General features: G+C 32.8%; 2 protein-coding genes across 5 annotated transcripts; one reads left to right on the top strand and one right to left on the bottom strand.

Annotated features, from left to right (window-relative positions):
* Positions 1-2,337: 2,337 nt before the first annotated feature.
* Positions 2,338-6,372, top strand: LOC145065492 (azadirone synthase LFS-like). 4 transcript variants are annotated; one of them, XR_013688437.1, is made up of 11 exons: positions 2,338-2,559; positions 3,158-3,353; positions 3,460-3,558; positions 3,656-3,707; positions 3,805-3,926; positions 4,016-4,122; positions 4,207-4,265; positions 4,568-4,624; positions 5,030-5,088; positions 5,614-5,659; positions 5,766-5,847. XR_013688437.1 is itself a non-coding variant. In XM_079012487.1 (11 exons), the coding sequence occupies exons 1-11, from the start codon at positions 2,473-2,475 to the stop codon at positions 6,024-6,026; spliced, it is 990 nt and encodes a 329-aa protein (XP_078868613.1). In that variant the 5' UTR covers positions 2,347-2,472; the 3' UTR covers positions 6,027-6,372. The 4 variants fall into 4 exon arrangements, 3 of the variants coding, with proteins under 3 accessions (XP_078868613.1, XP_078868614.1, XP_078868615.1); XM_079012487.1 differs by lacking the exon at positions 5,030-5,088 and adding an exon at positions 5,942-6,372 and having other exon boundaries at positions 2,347-2,559; positions 5,766-5,845; XM_079012488.1 differs by lacking the exon at positions 5,030-5,088 and adding an exon at positions 5,942-6,372 and having other exon boundaries at positions 2,350-2,559; positions 4,022-4,122; positions 5,766-5,845.
* Positions 6,373-9,970: 3,598 nt separating this feature from the next.
* On the bottom strand, positions 9,971-13,784 carry LOC145065491 (NADP-dependent malic enzyme-like). Its single transcript, XM_079012486.1, has 16 exons — positions 13,587-13,784; positions 13,102-13,222; positions 12,935-13,009; positions 12,644-12,795; positions 12,456-12,561; positions 12,279-12,344; positions 12,075-12,170; positions 11,904-11,975; positions 11,730-11,813; positions 11,531-11,629; positions 11,334-11,381; positions 11,105-11,257; positions 10,919-11,008; positions 10,585-10,828; positions 10,371-10,499; positions 9,971-10,267 (listed from the first exon to the last, which is right to left on the bottom strand). The coding sequence occupies exons 1-16, from the start codon at positions 13,712-13,714 to the stop codon at positions 10,179-10,181; spliced, it is 1,752 nt and encodes a 583-aa protein (XP_078868612.1). The 5' UTR covers positions 13,715-13,784; the 3' UTR covers positions 9,971-10,178.
* Between the last annotated feature and the right edge of the window lie 745 nt (positions 13,785-14,529).

Below are 14,529 nucleotides of genomic sequence, written 5' to 3'. Positions count from 1 at the left end.
CCACAAACTCTTCCTCTCTGCATTCTTTCTTCTTCTTGTCTTCTTTCTCGCTTTGACCACGATCTCCTCTCGTGCACACTATCCCGGTTGCAAGGAGAAGAGTTGTGGTGGTGACGTGGAGGTGGAAGACAGTGGTGGTCGTGAAGACCATTACAAATGGCCTTACATCTTTGCTTATAGAGTTATATCTATGGAATGAAAATAAATAATGACCGCTTCTAGACATTTATTGGAATTATGTCAATCGAACAACAAAAATTATGATATGCCATGATCCCACAATTTAACTTTCTCTCTCAATTTTTCTTCATTTTCATTAAGACATCTTCAACATGAACCTTCTTTTTTTTAGAGAAAAAAGAAACTAACAACTATTTGTTTAACTATTTATTACCATTTAACTAGGTGTGCGACCCGTGTACTACACGGATTTATTAAAAATAAAATTTAATATCAATAATTAAACATTAAATATTTTATAAAATCATATTTTTACATAACATAATGTAATCTTTTGGAACATTTATAAAAAAAATCAAATATTCTTTAGAACATTTATGAGACTTTATTATCAAATTAATAAAATGATTCTTTTTTCTTATAAAACTCGTTAGAATTTTGTGCAATTATTTTTTTTTTTAAAAAATAGATATTCTCAAAAAATAACAAGTGGAAAATAATAGTTCTAAAACTCCTACAAAATTACGTGTGACAAAATTCTTAAGAATTTGACAAGTGGCAAAAAAAAATATTTATTAAAAAGGATTAGTGGAGATTTTTTTTTCTTTTCTACGGATCAATATTAAACAGGTAATTAAGTTTAGGTCTTTTTCACATATAATCTTTCTCATTTAATTATATTTTATTTTTATTTTTTAATTTTAAATCTTTTTTTAATTTACGTACCAATTAATTAATTCTATTATGTATTTAATATTTCATTTATGAAATATAAAACTTGTAACGATTATAATATTTTCAATATGATATCTTCGAACGATGAATTATAATACTTTTTTGAATGATATATTTTAATATTTTAGCTATTTTAATATTAATGTCAACTAATAATTTTTTATTAAAATATTTTATATTGAAATATATAACACCTAATTTTGCGGTTAGAAATTTTGAATAAACTTAAAATATTTATTTAAGCTAAGTAAAAATAATACATAAATCTATATCTGTCTATACTGTCTACTAAATAAATTTAAAATATTTATTTAAGTTGTTATTTCTTCAATAAATATTATTTCCATAAATAACAAATTCTCAATTAGTAAAATATTATTTCAATGAAATAATAATTTTCCAATTAAATACAAGTGTTGATATATTTATTAATAATCAAATTATACTAATCAATAATCAATTGATGGTAACTTATTATAAGGTGTGACCCTATATCATTATATATTATTAACAATATTATTCTATAATGACTCATGAGCATACAAGATCTTTCAAATTCAAGTTCACTTACAAGTTTACTTAAAAGTTAGCGAAAATGGTGTACTTACCTTTTCAGGAGATACTATTATGGTTTAGAAGCTCGAGTTTTCAATCCAAGAGATACTTAGTGGGTTTGAGCCACTAGATTGACCTTGTAGGGTCTTCATTTGCTTGTTGTACAAATCGAGCTTGCAAACTACAATATCATCTCCTAAAGGGTGATTATACCTTTTTCAGTGACTTGTAACTGAGTTTGAACCATTGAACCGACTTTCAGACATAATTTGTGAAGAAATGCTCTGAAGAGAAGAGGAGAATAACAGAAGAAAATATATGAAATTAGGTTTGATGCAAACCTTATATGTGAAACTCAATCCTATCACATAAGATCCGACGTGACTTCCACATCATAATATTGTCATGTCATTTATTTGGTAACCTGTTAGATTCATGGTAACTGGTCAATTAGTTGACATCGCAACAAAATTGTAAACTTGATGACTTTATTGCAATTTGGGAAAAATAGTTATCAACATTAAATAAGCAAAACATTTTAGTTATCAACAGAACAGAAATAAATGATCATTTGGTTGATATTGCAATAAAATTATAAATATAATAACTTAATTGAAAAAAATACGGTGCCAAAATCAAAATTTCGGACTAATTAATGACTTTATTACAATTTGCTTTTATAAAAAAAATTATCTGTTGAAGAAGGCATAACACAAAAAAATATGTTAAATAAAAATTAAAGAAAACGATATATAGTAACAAAGTTAACATGTACAAATACAATCATCCGCGTTCTTTTTCCTACTTTGGATAGTTGAGGGGAAAAAGCACAAAAGGCGGCTTAAAAAAGCAATTCGGAATGAAACCCGAGTGACGGGATGAGATTCTTCCCTCTAATAAAGACTTGACCGCAGACTCTTATTCCACACTTTTATCATATAAAACTTTTACAATCAGAGCATCACAAACACAAGGTGACCCAAGAACAGAAAAAGCGTTCTAATGGCGGATTACAAAAATGTTTCAAAATTGAACTCTATTGATCTTTCCTCCCCCTATATCCCTACCTCCGTATCTTTACTCAAACAGGTCTCTCTCTCTCTCTCTCTCTCTCTCTCTCTCTCGTTATGGGCTTCTGTTGTTTATGCAGGGGAAGTGAAAGAATTTGTGTTCTTTTTTGTGTTTGTGTGTGTGTGTGTTTACACACTTGTATGTCAAGTGGTTAGTGCATCCAGAGGAGGTGTAGTTTGATTCTGGGTGATTAAGGGTCTGCAATTTTGTTATGGATTATCGAAATACTTGTCAGTTCTATCGATTTATTCTACAATTAGATATGAAAATTGGGGATATAGCAAAACCAGTGAAATGATCTGATTAACCTGGATGCTTCATGCTATAAATGATTGTTAAGGATTGCTAGAAAAACAAACCCATGATTCAAATGAAGATGGGAGTCATAAAATGCAAGAATCGGAATGAACTAAAGAAAAATGCAAGACCCTCCTTACTTTCTTCCAATTGTTTCTTCCAAGAACTGGGAAGAATCAATTAAAAGATGCCTTTTATTCCTTTATTCCATTTGATTTGTCCGGAATTGGCATTCAATTCCATTCCAATCCAGCTGGGTTGTTATTGAATTTCAAAAGACTACGAGTATTTTAATATATTTTTTTTCAAAATTTCATAGGCCTGCATAGATTCGGGTTTCTTCTACGTAACAAATCATGGAATCAGTGAGGAATTTATGGATGAGGTTTTTGCGGAAAGCAAGAAGTTCTTTGAGCTTCCATTAGAGGAGAAAATGAAGCTTCTTAGAAATGAGAAACACCGAGGCTACACTCCTGTTCTTGACGAACTCCTTGATCCCGCCAATCAACTCCATGGTTTGTTCAAACTCAAGTAAAGTTTTATAACAATCCACCTGTTCTTTCTAACTTTCATCATAAAACTTTTCACAACTCATTTGCACAAAAATCAAAAATATGTTAGGTGATCACAAGGAAGGATTTTATATTGGTATCGAGCTTCCTGAAGATGACCCTGAAGCCCAAAGAACATTTTATGGGCCAAATTTATGGCCTGATTCAGGTAATTCTAATATCAAAATTCAACTACTTGTTGTTGGAAAAATAACCCTTTTTGAATAAATATTCTAGTTTGTGTTATTATTTTTTGGTTTTGACAGATATCTTGCCTGGATGGAGGCAAACTATGGAAAAGTATCATCAAAAGGCTTTGTAAGTTTTCTCAAGCCTATACTCTACCAGATGTTATGAACATTAAATAGTATAAGTTATAACCACATATAAACTGCTAATTTTTGTATTTTTTTAGGGAAGTAGTTAAAAAAATTGCGAGGCTCATTGCCCTTTCACTTGATTTAGATGCCAATTTTTTTGAAAAACCAGAAATGCTTGGAAAACCGATTGCAGTCTTACGCTTGCTGCATTATGGAGGTGAAAATTTCAACATATAATAATACTAATTCAATTTTTTGATTTTTATAATTTCATTTTCAAATAAAATAAAAGAGCATTGGTTTAAGTTGTAGGTCAAGTATCTGACCCTTTGAAGGGAATTTATGGAGCTGGTGCACACTCTGATTATGGTTTGATTACTCTCTTGGCAACCGATAGTGTTTCTGGACTCCAAGTATGAAAATTTGATATTAACAACAAATACACGTTTTTTTCTTTTCAAAGTTCTAATTTTTATTTTTATTTTTTGTTTTTAAAGATATGTAAGGACAAAGATGCGGAGCCTCGAGTGTGGGAATCTGTTGAACCATTAAAAGGGTAAGTCGGTTGACACTTTACAGGACAGGACAAAACAGGACAGATAGTCTTGTACTGCGTGTGGTGTGCATTGGACTGGGACTGAGACTGAGACTGATGTCAGTGGTAGAGAAATGCATTTTTTGTCCAACCCAAAAGGTGGAAGAAGGTGGGACATGGACTCACTGTCGATCTCTTGTCTGTGCAAAAGACATGAATGCCCTTCTTATTCTCATCATCAGAACTCAGAAGTAGCCCTAAATGGTTAATTTTGTGTGTTTGGATTTTCAAATCACTCAATGGCTTTACAATAATTTTTTCAGAGCTTTTGTGGTAAATCTTGGTGATATGTTGGAGCGATGGAGCAATTGTCTTTTCAGGTAAAATAAGTATCATGTTGTGGTTTTGCATAGTTTGACTCTTGAGATCAAATGGATTTTCTTTGATTTGATAGTTGATGTTAATTCTTTAAACTTTCAAAATTGGTTTAATATTATGATCTTGAAAAAAGATCCTACCTCAAGAGGAATGATGTCAAAATTGAAATGAAATCTGTATCTATTTTGACCTTTTGAGGGAATAGGTTTGACTCAAAAGTCTGACTGAAAAAGCCTGCATCTTGACTAGATAATGCAAAATATTCAATTTGAAACACGATTTCAATCAAGAATCTTCCACCTTGTTTCCCTGAAATTGTAGACTAGCTATCTAAAATAGTAGTATTGCTCCTAATGATATTTTTTTTCAGTGATTGACTTTTTGAACCAATCTACTTTGACTTTCAGTGGAAGCTAAGCCACGTACTTGTGAAAATGCCCAAAAATACACTGTGGAATGCAAGAATGTGAGTAGCTTTTGACAAAAAAAAAAAACAAAACAAAATTGTCATGGCTCTTTTGCACTTGCGTTCTAATAATCTACTCAAGGGTTAAATGCAAGAAATAGCAACATACTTCCATTGACTTTTTTTTTTTTTCTTATTTTTTTTAGTTACAGCATCCTACTTCTATATCTTCCTATTTCAACATTGTATTTTGAAAAGTCCTACCCCATTATAACAATATCATCCAAAAAAAGAAACAATTTTCATTGTTGTCTATAATTGAGCAATTTTTCGTCATAAGAAAAAAAAAATGAAAGTACAATGTTGTAACAGAAGGAAATGAAGGTAGGATGTTATAATACATAAATAAATAAAAGTATGTTGCTATCTTGCATTTATCCCTTTGTTTAAAACCAATCATTCTTGCAAATCTTTGTTCATGTGACATTTTCTCAAGAACAAAAAGCCGATCAAAATGGTTCAAAAAGTGGATCACTTGAGCCTTCATTTCTTTAACTTTGGCTTAAATGCAATATTTTTTTTCAGGTCAACGTTGCATCGGGTGTTAGGCAATGGTCAAGAACGATATTCTGTATGACTTTTTTTTCTCAGTTTTTTAAAAATAAATCAAATTAAATCACCATGCTTTTACTTTCTTTACAAAGCAACAATTGATTGTTAAACATTTGTATGAATAGATTCCATACTTTGTGGAGCCAAGTCATGATTGTGTTGTTGAATGCTTACCTACCTGCCATTCAAAACAAAACCCTCCCAAGTAAGTATTGGGAAGCTTCTCTTTGATTGAAATTTGGGCAAAATACTATAAATACTTAAGTGGATACAAATTATGGTGTTTGATTAATTGTTTTAGGTTTCCTCCAATCAAATGTGAGACCTATCTTCTTCAACGATATCAGGAGACTCATGCTGATCTTAGTACATATAACAAACACTGAATTCGACTGCTGCTAATCAATGGGTTTGATGTTCTACATTATGGAATGCAAGTTTCAGCATGTAGAAACCAAGTTGTTGTGTCATTACTCATTACTTATGAAAAAGGGTTATAGTAATAAATACTACAATAAACAAGGTCGATGCATGGTTATAGGATTAGCAATATTATGCTTGTATGTTAACTGTTTGAGGGAGGGTACTTGCTTTGCTTTCAAAAAGGTGAAATCAAATCCATATGAGCAAAGCTCAACTTTCGTTACATGATGTATGGGCACTATTACTACAAGATATATAATAGTTACTCAACGTATATACGCAATGATGATGATTGGATTTTTGTTCTTCTTTTTAGTTGTATCGATGAACTGATTGTTGAAACATGTGATTTTAATAGGGCCTTAGTGCTTTGTTTTTGGCGACTTTGAGTGGTTTTCATCATACTAAATAGTATCTTTGATTTGTAGTGTTAGTATACACGTAGCTAAATTCTATCAAAAGAATAGACACTTTAAGGAGGTAATTGAAGAGTGCAAACCACAACGCCCACTTTAGATAGCACCAAGTATGGACCATAATATTTTGTGGCTAAAATTCTGACTAATTTTATGTTATGCTCCACGGAAGTTTGTGTATATGGCTGCAACTTTTAAATAGATCCAATTACTATTCAAAAGGACTAGGGATGACAAAAAACCCCATACCCAATGAGGAACCCGAAACCCGCACCCATTTTGACTGGGGAATTTCCAGGTTGACCTGGGGATGGGTACAGGGACGGGGAATCCCTGAATAAAAAAAGTGGGGTTGGGGATGGGGACGGGTATACCCTTAATCCCCGATCTTGGATCTGCTCCCGACATATATTAATATATAAAAACAATACTGAACATATATTTATAGTACAATTTATAGTACATAAAATTTGATCTAAGTAACCTAACTCATTAGTAATTACTTGGTTGAAATTATACTTTTACTTTTTCTTTTATCTAATTTAAACTCGTGTATATATTTTTTTTCTCTTTGGTTGATCTATTTTACCTTAAATATCAATCTGATAAATTTTTTTCTACTTGATTTTTCATGTATGTATTTAAATTTTGAAGAAAATTTATTTATATTTTTATGCAATTTATGGGTACTTATATATTTTAAAATTTTTTTAAACATATGTTGGTAAAATTGAAATTTAAAGTTTTTTCTTACGTAAAAGTTTGCATATTAAAAGAGAAAAATAAATCCTCGTTTCCCCGTTGGGGATTCCCAGTCCCTGTTGAGGATGGGGATGGGGGTTTATTTATATTCCCTGATGGGGATGGGGATGGGGATGAGGATGAGGATGGGGATTGGGGTCCCCTGTGTTCTCCGCCCCCGTTGCCATCTCTAAAAATGACAAACTATGTTGATTTGAAAGTCGCTTCATTTTATTTTGTGCTCTTTTTAAGTGATACTTGAGGATCTGAATAATAGCTACTCTAACGGTCAAACTCTTATCCATTACCTCCATGTTGCTCGCACCGAGTCACCGGTACAATATGTATAGAAAGGGGTTGACCGTACATGAGTTTACAAGGGGATTGACCGTACATAAGTTCAGAAGGAGTATTGTAACAAGACTCAACGAGGGGTAGTCGGTTAGCCTAATCATTTGGTTTATCATGGGCTCATGGCAAATGCACCATAAGTAGTTTTCCAAACACATTCAACACCTAGGTGCGTCCATCCGATTGTGGATGATAAAAGTGATAATGATAACAAAAGAGAGAGAGAATGGATAGGGTTTTATTGTCATGGAAAACAAAATTCTTTAAAATTTGCATCGCACTTTTGTTGTCACAATGTAAAGGGTTATACGAATAGGCGAATAGGCTAAGAAATATCAACACCCATTGTTTGACGGATATTTTCCCATAAATGATTTCATTATTCAGGGGGTGAATAAATATATAATACAATGGGCCTGAGGACAAAATACAAGAGCTATACTAACAATTCAAACTGTCTTTGAAATCGTGAAGAGAAGGGACGTGTAGGACACAGATTTCGCCAGTAACAACTTTTTCTCTGGCGAAGTGAATGTCAATCTCAATGTGTTTTGTCCTTTGGTGTTGAATTGGATTCGTAGAAAGGTATATTGCACTAATGTTATCACAATGCACAATGGTGGCCTTTGGGATAGGGGTAGTATGTAGCTCACAAAGGAGATTTCAAAGCCAACAAGATCAACAACTGCATTTGCAACACCACAATATTCTGCTTCAGCACTAGATCTCGAAACAATCGGTTGGCTTATGGAAGACCAAGAGATCAAGTTATTGTTGAGGAAAACACAATAGGCACCTGTAGCTCTGATACCATGTTTGACAGATATTTTTCCATAAATGATTTCGTTAATTAGGGGTGAATAAATACATAATACAACGGGCCATGAGGCCAATATACAAGAGTTATACCAACGGCCTAGCTATAATACAAATTACATAAAGCAGTACACAATATATACACTAATGCCCACATCTTCATGAAGTCAATATAACCAAATAATCTCACAAGTAGTCACAACCATAACATTATACTGAGCTTGTATAAAAGATTGAGAGACAACATCTTTTTTTTTTCTTATTTTTCCATGAGATGAGTGAATCAAAGGAAAATACAAGCACTCCTACTTCTAAAGCACTTAAGACACACCATTACGAATGATTTGCATATGTTAATTCTAAGATAATAATTAACTATCTAGAATTATAGGTACATAGAATCCTATGGTATTACTCAAAGCAGCAACACTCATTTTATAATTCTTATTAAGCATTATAGTTTAAGTCTAAGTACTTAAACTAAGCACCTAGTTCACTTGAACTTTACCAATTATGACAACCATCGCATGAGCTTTTTTAAAAGAGAAAGCGACTAATTGGGTTAATCCCACCCAACCATTTTCCAAAAGATCAATCAATGCCTAAAATAGTCATGATTTTCGCATGCCACCACCAGCCAAAATCTGACGGCCACTTGCAAAAATCATGTATTTTTTTGCTAGCTTTGAACATGTATAACTTTTTCATATGAATTTTGTTTTGATCTAAATTATTTTCATTGTTTTGTTTGTAACAAGGGTTATCCATGGACATATAACACTCCAATTTTTTAAGTTGGAAGGACATACTTTTTTAGTTCCAAAGTAGGCTATTTGATAAAAAAAAAATATATGAAAAATGACCCAATTTTGAACCTTCATAATTTTTGCATACAAACTTCACTTGAGATGATAAAATAATTACACATCGGTCATCTTTCACCTTTCGTGGCAATCCTCCTCCTCCGCCGTCATGTTGTAGTGACTAACCTAATAAGTAAATAAGTAAAAGGGAGCAATCACTCAAGAAGATATCGAATCTAACTTCAAATCATTATTTGGAAAGATGCATTATGGTGTAGGATATTTATTGCATCGAAGAAAGTCCGGAGCATTTTAAAGTTCATCGTTATGCTTTCTCAACTAGTTGTCATTTGTGTTATTGTACCAAACAAAATACACTTTCAAACCTTAGTTTTGTCTACCTCCTCGATGCTCGCAATTTTATTTTATACTTTTTGTGGTCCGTTTTGCAAAGGAGTTGTCAGACGCAATATGCAGAGTGCCTAAATACTAATTATAGCTTAATTTGTTGGGTAGTTGGCTTACATATCATAAACTGAATTTGGGCAGACCATATACGGAAGTTGTTAAAGCTAATACTATCGTATCAAATTATCAATCATGTAAGCTTTAAGGATTTTATAACTCGGCTTATACCAGGGATCAAGATAAGTGAAAATCGACATTTTACCTTAAGCAATTACCAGCAGACTTGGGCTTTGATCAACATCGGGTAATGGGAAAAAGTAATGCGATTTCGAGTGGTATTCATCATAGCTTTATAATTTTTGATTCGTAGTATTAGGCTAATGAGGCCTTTTCTTTATTCATCTTTACCTTTTGTAATTATAGAACTCAAGACAACAACATTCACATCTCAACCAACCATGTCCGAAAACCCTTAACAAATCACTTACAAAACAAGAGAAAAATTACAACATAAATAAAGGGAAGACAAATACAGGAGGATATATAATTGATAACCAAACACAAATTATTAGCTAATCATTTATCTGTAGCTGCGGTAGTTGGGTGTGTACATGCAACTCTCAGCATACTTCAATAGATCCGTGGGGCGGGGAAGACGCGTTGCCAAACCTGCGAAATATCATTCGCCCAATTAATTAATTAAAGTAACAACATGATATTTACTATTAGTATTATTTATTATTTAAACTTCAAAGTAAGAAACAGGACATACCAAGGTCATATGCTTTTTCAGCAACTTTGGCAGCAATATTAGCGGAAATCTTTCTGATGTTAGTAAGTGGAGGATAAATCATCCCTTTATCATAGTGCTCTTGCGTTACTTGATTAGCCAATGCTTCCGCTGTATCAAACATGATTACAAGAATTAGAATTAGAATAAATAGTAATGTGAAATTTGCGACAATAACTGAAATTGGTACACTTACATGCTGCTAAAAGCATCTCATCATGAACACGAATTGCACCAGAGATGACCAACCCAAACCCTAATCCAGGGAAAATGTAAGCATTGTTTGCCTGGCCAGGAATGAAGAGTTTGCCATCGTACTCATAAGGATCAAAAGGACTGCCACTTGAAAATATCGCTTTGCCCTTTGTCCATGTGTATGCTTGTTCAGCAGTGCACTCTGCTTGTGAGGTTGGATTCGAGAGAGCCATAATAAGAGGTCTCTGCATACAAAAATTATGAGCATTTCATTATTGGAGGGCATTCTTGTCTTTTTACACAGACGAGATAGCAAGATTGAGTCTGTGTCCCACCTCATTGACAGCCGCCAAGGCTTCAATCACATCTTTTGTAAATGTCTGTCCTACCCCTGATGTTCCTATCAGGACAGATGGCTTGATGGCCTGATAAATAATTGGAAATAAAACTAATTATTAGAAAAAACTAATCAAAAAGTTGATAATGAGAAGGAAAAAAAAACACATAAAATATTCTCCCACCTTAACAGCATCCAAGAGAGTAGTGAGAGGTTCATGTTCATGAGCCCATGGTTGCTTGAAATGTTGAAGAGATTCTTTACGAGAACTAACAATCAACCCCTTGGAATCCACAAGCCATATCTTCTTACGAGTCTCTTCCACAGGAATATTTGTCTATAAACAATAATAAAAGAAAAAATTATTATATTTTATTTATGTTTATTATTATGCCTAAGTATGAAGTTGGTACCTTTGTTGATATCTCTAGAGCTATAAGCTCAGCTATACCAGTTCCCGCCTGAAATACAAGGATATATATACATTATACAATATTCAGTATATTAAAGTAAGGAGATAATTTATGTGACGTATGTATATTAAAAATTAAATGTTTTAATGTAAAAGAAAAGAGTTTTGTGCACAATTGAAAAAAATAGACATGCTTACTTCTCCAGCACCAAGGAACAAGAATGTGTGATCAGCCAAGCTACCACCAAGTAATTTCAGTGATGCAACAAGACCAGCAAGAACCACAGATGCAGTCCCCTGAAACAAAAGATTCAAAGTAAATAATCATAATAATAAACATAATCGTAATTATAATAATAATAATAATAATAATAAAGGTAATCATAATAATTAATACCTGTATGTCATCATTGAACACCAAATGAGTGTTTCTATATTTGGCTAACAGCTCAAATGCATTGTGGTTTGCAAAGTCTTCAAACTGAAAATTTTAAACAGTACCCAAATAAGTTTACATGAAAAGATGCATTTTCAGGTTATAAAAACTTCCAGTTTTACATGGATTATTTACCTGTACAAGAACTTTTTCACCATAGTTCTGTTTGACTGCAGACATGAACTCTTCAAGTAACTCATAATATTCCTGCAGAAACAAAAAAACTAAAAAGTCAAAACTTGTATTTATTTATATTAAACAAAGGACATGATTAAGTTACAATAAATGTACACAACTTTAATGTACCTTTCCAGTGGTCCTCTTTTGTTTAAGACCAATATAGAATTCGTCATCGAGTAGCTTCTGATTATTCGTCCCCACATCAATGGTTATTGGCAAACACTACATGGAAAACGTAATGATCATGAATAAATTTGAAGTTTAAAGTGTTTAGTAGTTTATTATCTACCTAATAAAATAAGTAGAAAAGTAAGTACTCAAACAACTTACTGCAGAAGGCCTAACTCCTCCAAGTGCAGTATATAACGCGAGTTTCCCAACTGGAATTCCCATACCCTGTACAAATTTAAATAGTTTTTTAGAATACAACATTGTTTCATATTAAAAAACTATAATGAAATTGATGAAAATAATCATGAAGGAAAGAAAAATTAGCTTATGTTTTACCTGGCATCCAAGATCTCCAAGTCCTAAGATACGTTCTCCATCTGTCACCACAATAACTTGAATACTTCTCTCAGGCCAGTTCTTGAGTACCTCAAGAATCTTTCCCCTGTGAATTTGAGTTATTTCATTGTCAAGTCATGCTAATTTAAAGTGATTTAAGTAAAAACAGGTGAATGTGAGAGGTGTACTTCTCTTTCATGCTAATGTATAGACCCTGAGGGCGCTTGAAAATACTTCCATATTTCTGGCAGGCTTCACCAACTGTAGGAGTGTATACAACAGGGAGAAGTTCTTCTACATTGTCGATAAGAAGCTTGTAGAACAGCCTCTCATTTCGTTCCTGTAAGCCATAGTAGAATGAGTATTTGGAATAAACAGAATTACAGAAAACAGGATGAATGATATGATGAACTTGTGAAAAAACGTTGATTACAGGAAATCAAAGGAAAAAAAAAAGTCAATAAAGTATCGAATGATACCTCAAGTTCCATCATAGCCACATATTTGTGCAGGGGAACTTCATAATTGCGAATACTTTGCATCAATTTCCTCTCCTGATGGATCATACAGGTCTCATGTAAGCTAAATCATAATTAACCCAAATTGATCTTCAGTGTCTATAGAGATATTGGGGACAAATGCAAACCTGAAGCTCCTGTGTTGAAACAGCCGGAGGCAATAGACCTCGTAAGTAATGAGAATCTCTTTCCCTTTCGGTGAACGCAAGCCCCTTGTTATGGCGTGGATCCCTCAGCAAAGTGTATCCACTACACAAAACAATCGTTTCATGTGATCAGCAGAATTTAAAGTACATTAAGCGATCATAAATCTGTGAATCGTGATCCGCAAATGTCAATTCAGCATAACAAATAACTCCGATCAAACGGACCGAAAGCCGGTTGCCTACTACAGATTATCCGTACAGATTTGGCTTATACAACTACAAAAACAGATTTAGCTTATACAACTACAAAAACATACATCCAAATGCTTATTAACAATCATATTTGAAAAACAAAATCTGAATCGAGCTCGTAGTCATTCCAAGCTAATTAAACTCAAATAGTAAGAGAAAATAATCACAAGTTAGCACAAACTAAAGTAAGCGATACTTTTAGCAGCGAGATATACCTGGCGACGGAAACAGTCCAAGGCGTGACGAGTTGATCCTCGGTGGCACGATCTTCGCCGTAGACGTCCTCAACACCGCCTCCAACGGTGGCCTCTCCGTCCTTCATCGACTCCAACGTGCTATCCATTTTCTCTTTTACAGTTCAAAAGCTTAATGTGTATCTCCTTCAATTATGTGATCAAGCCATAAACAGCTCTACGTATATATACATACCAAAACAATCTCATTCAACCATAGTAGAATAGTCAAACTTTATTCAATAATTCGTAAATATAATGATTAAGGATATTGGAAAATATTATCTCATTTTTAATACTGTTATTACGTTAAAGTTTTATTGTTAAATATTGCAATAAATTAAAGAAAAGAAATAGCACCGATGCAACAATACTCGGAACATCGTGGGACGATGTACATGCATTGAGGCAGGGAGTACAATTTTCTTATTTGATCTTATCGTAAAGTTGGAGGGTAATATTGGAATAGCATTAAATAATGGGATCCAACGAGCCTTCAGTCGTTAGGGACAGACCGAGACACAAGTGGGTATTTAGATTAGTTCCACATTGGCGGCTATCGTGTAAATACGTTTATTGATTAAAAGTTCAAAATTATACAACAAAAATGAGAAAAATTAACTATTTTTGGAATGGTATTTTATAATATATAGTTATAGTATGATTTTTTTTTCACAAATAACGATTAATTTTATGACATGATTATTCTATAAAATTGGTTCTGTATACCCAAAACAATCCTTCTTATATCCTAAAGTAGGTGTGAGACCCGTGTATTACACATGTTTAAAAAAATATTTAATATAAAATTATAATATATATATATATATATATATATATATATATATATATATACGGTTAGGTTATTTTGTTTTCACTTTCTATTGTGTGCATGTATGACTGATTCTAGACCAATCATTTTAGT

This window comes from Lactuca serriola, chromosome 8, assembly GCF_051521515.1.
Source record: "Lactuca serriola cultivar US96UC23 chromosome 8, Lser_US96UC23_V15, whole genome shotgun sequence".
NCBI lineage: Eukaryota > Viridiplantae > Streptophyta > Magnoliopsida > Asterales > Asteraceae > Lactuca > Lactuca serriola.
This window is presented reverse-complemented; position numbering and strand designations above follow the sequence as displayed.

What these genes read in the sequence shown, in the direction of transcription:
- LOC145065492 (XM_079012487.1), top strand. Translation starts at nt 2,473, where the DNA reads ATGGCGGATTACAAAAATGTTTCAAAATTGAACTCTATTGATCTTTCC. An exon ending in ATAGTGTTTCTGGACTCCAA is followed by an intron (nt 4,123 to 4,206) that starts GTATGAAAATTT and finishes TTGTTTTTAAAG; the next exon opens with ATATGTAAGGACAAAGATGC. An exon ending in TCTGTTGAACCATTAAAAGG is followed by an intron (nt 4,266 to 4,567) that starts GTAAGTCGGTTG and finishes TAATTTTTTCAG; the next exon opens with AGCTTTTGTGGTAAATCTTG.
- LOC145065491 (XM_079012486.1), bottom strand. Translation starts at nt 13,714, where the DNA reads ATGGATAGCACGTTGGAGTCGATGAAGGACGGAGAGGCCACCGTTGGA. An exon ending in TGGCTATGATGGAACTTGAG is followed by an intron (nt 12,796 to 12,934) that starts GTATCATTCGAT and finishes TATGGCTTACAG; the next exon opens with GAACGAAATGAGAGGCTGTT. An exon ending in CCTTGGCGGCTGTCAATGAG is followed by an intron (nt 10,829 to 10,918) that starts GTGGGACACAGA and finishes TTTTGTATGCAG; the next exon opens with AGACCTCTTATTATGGCTCT.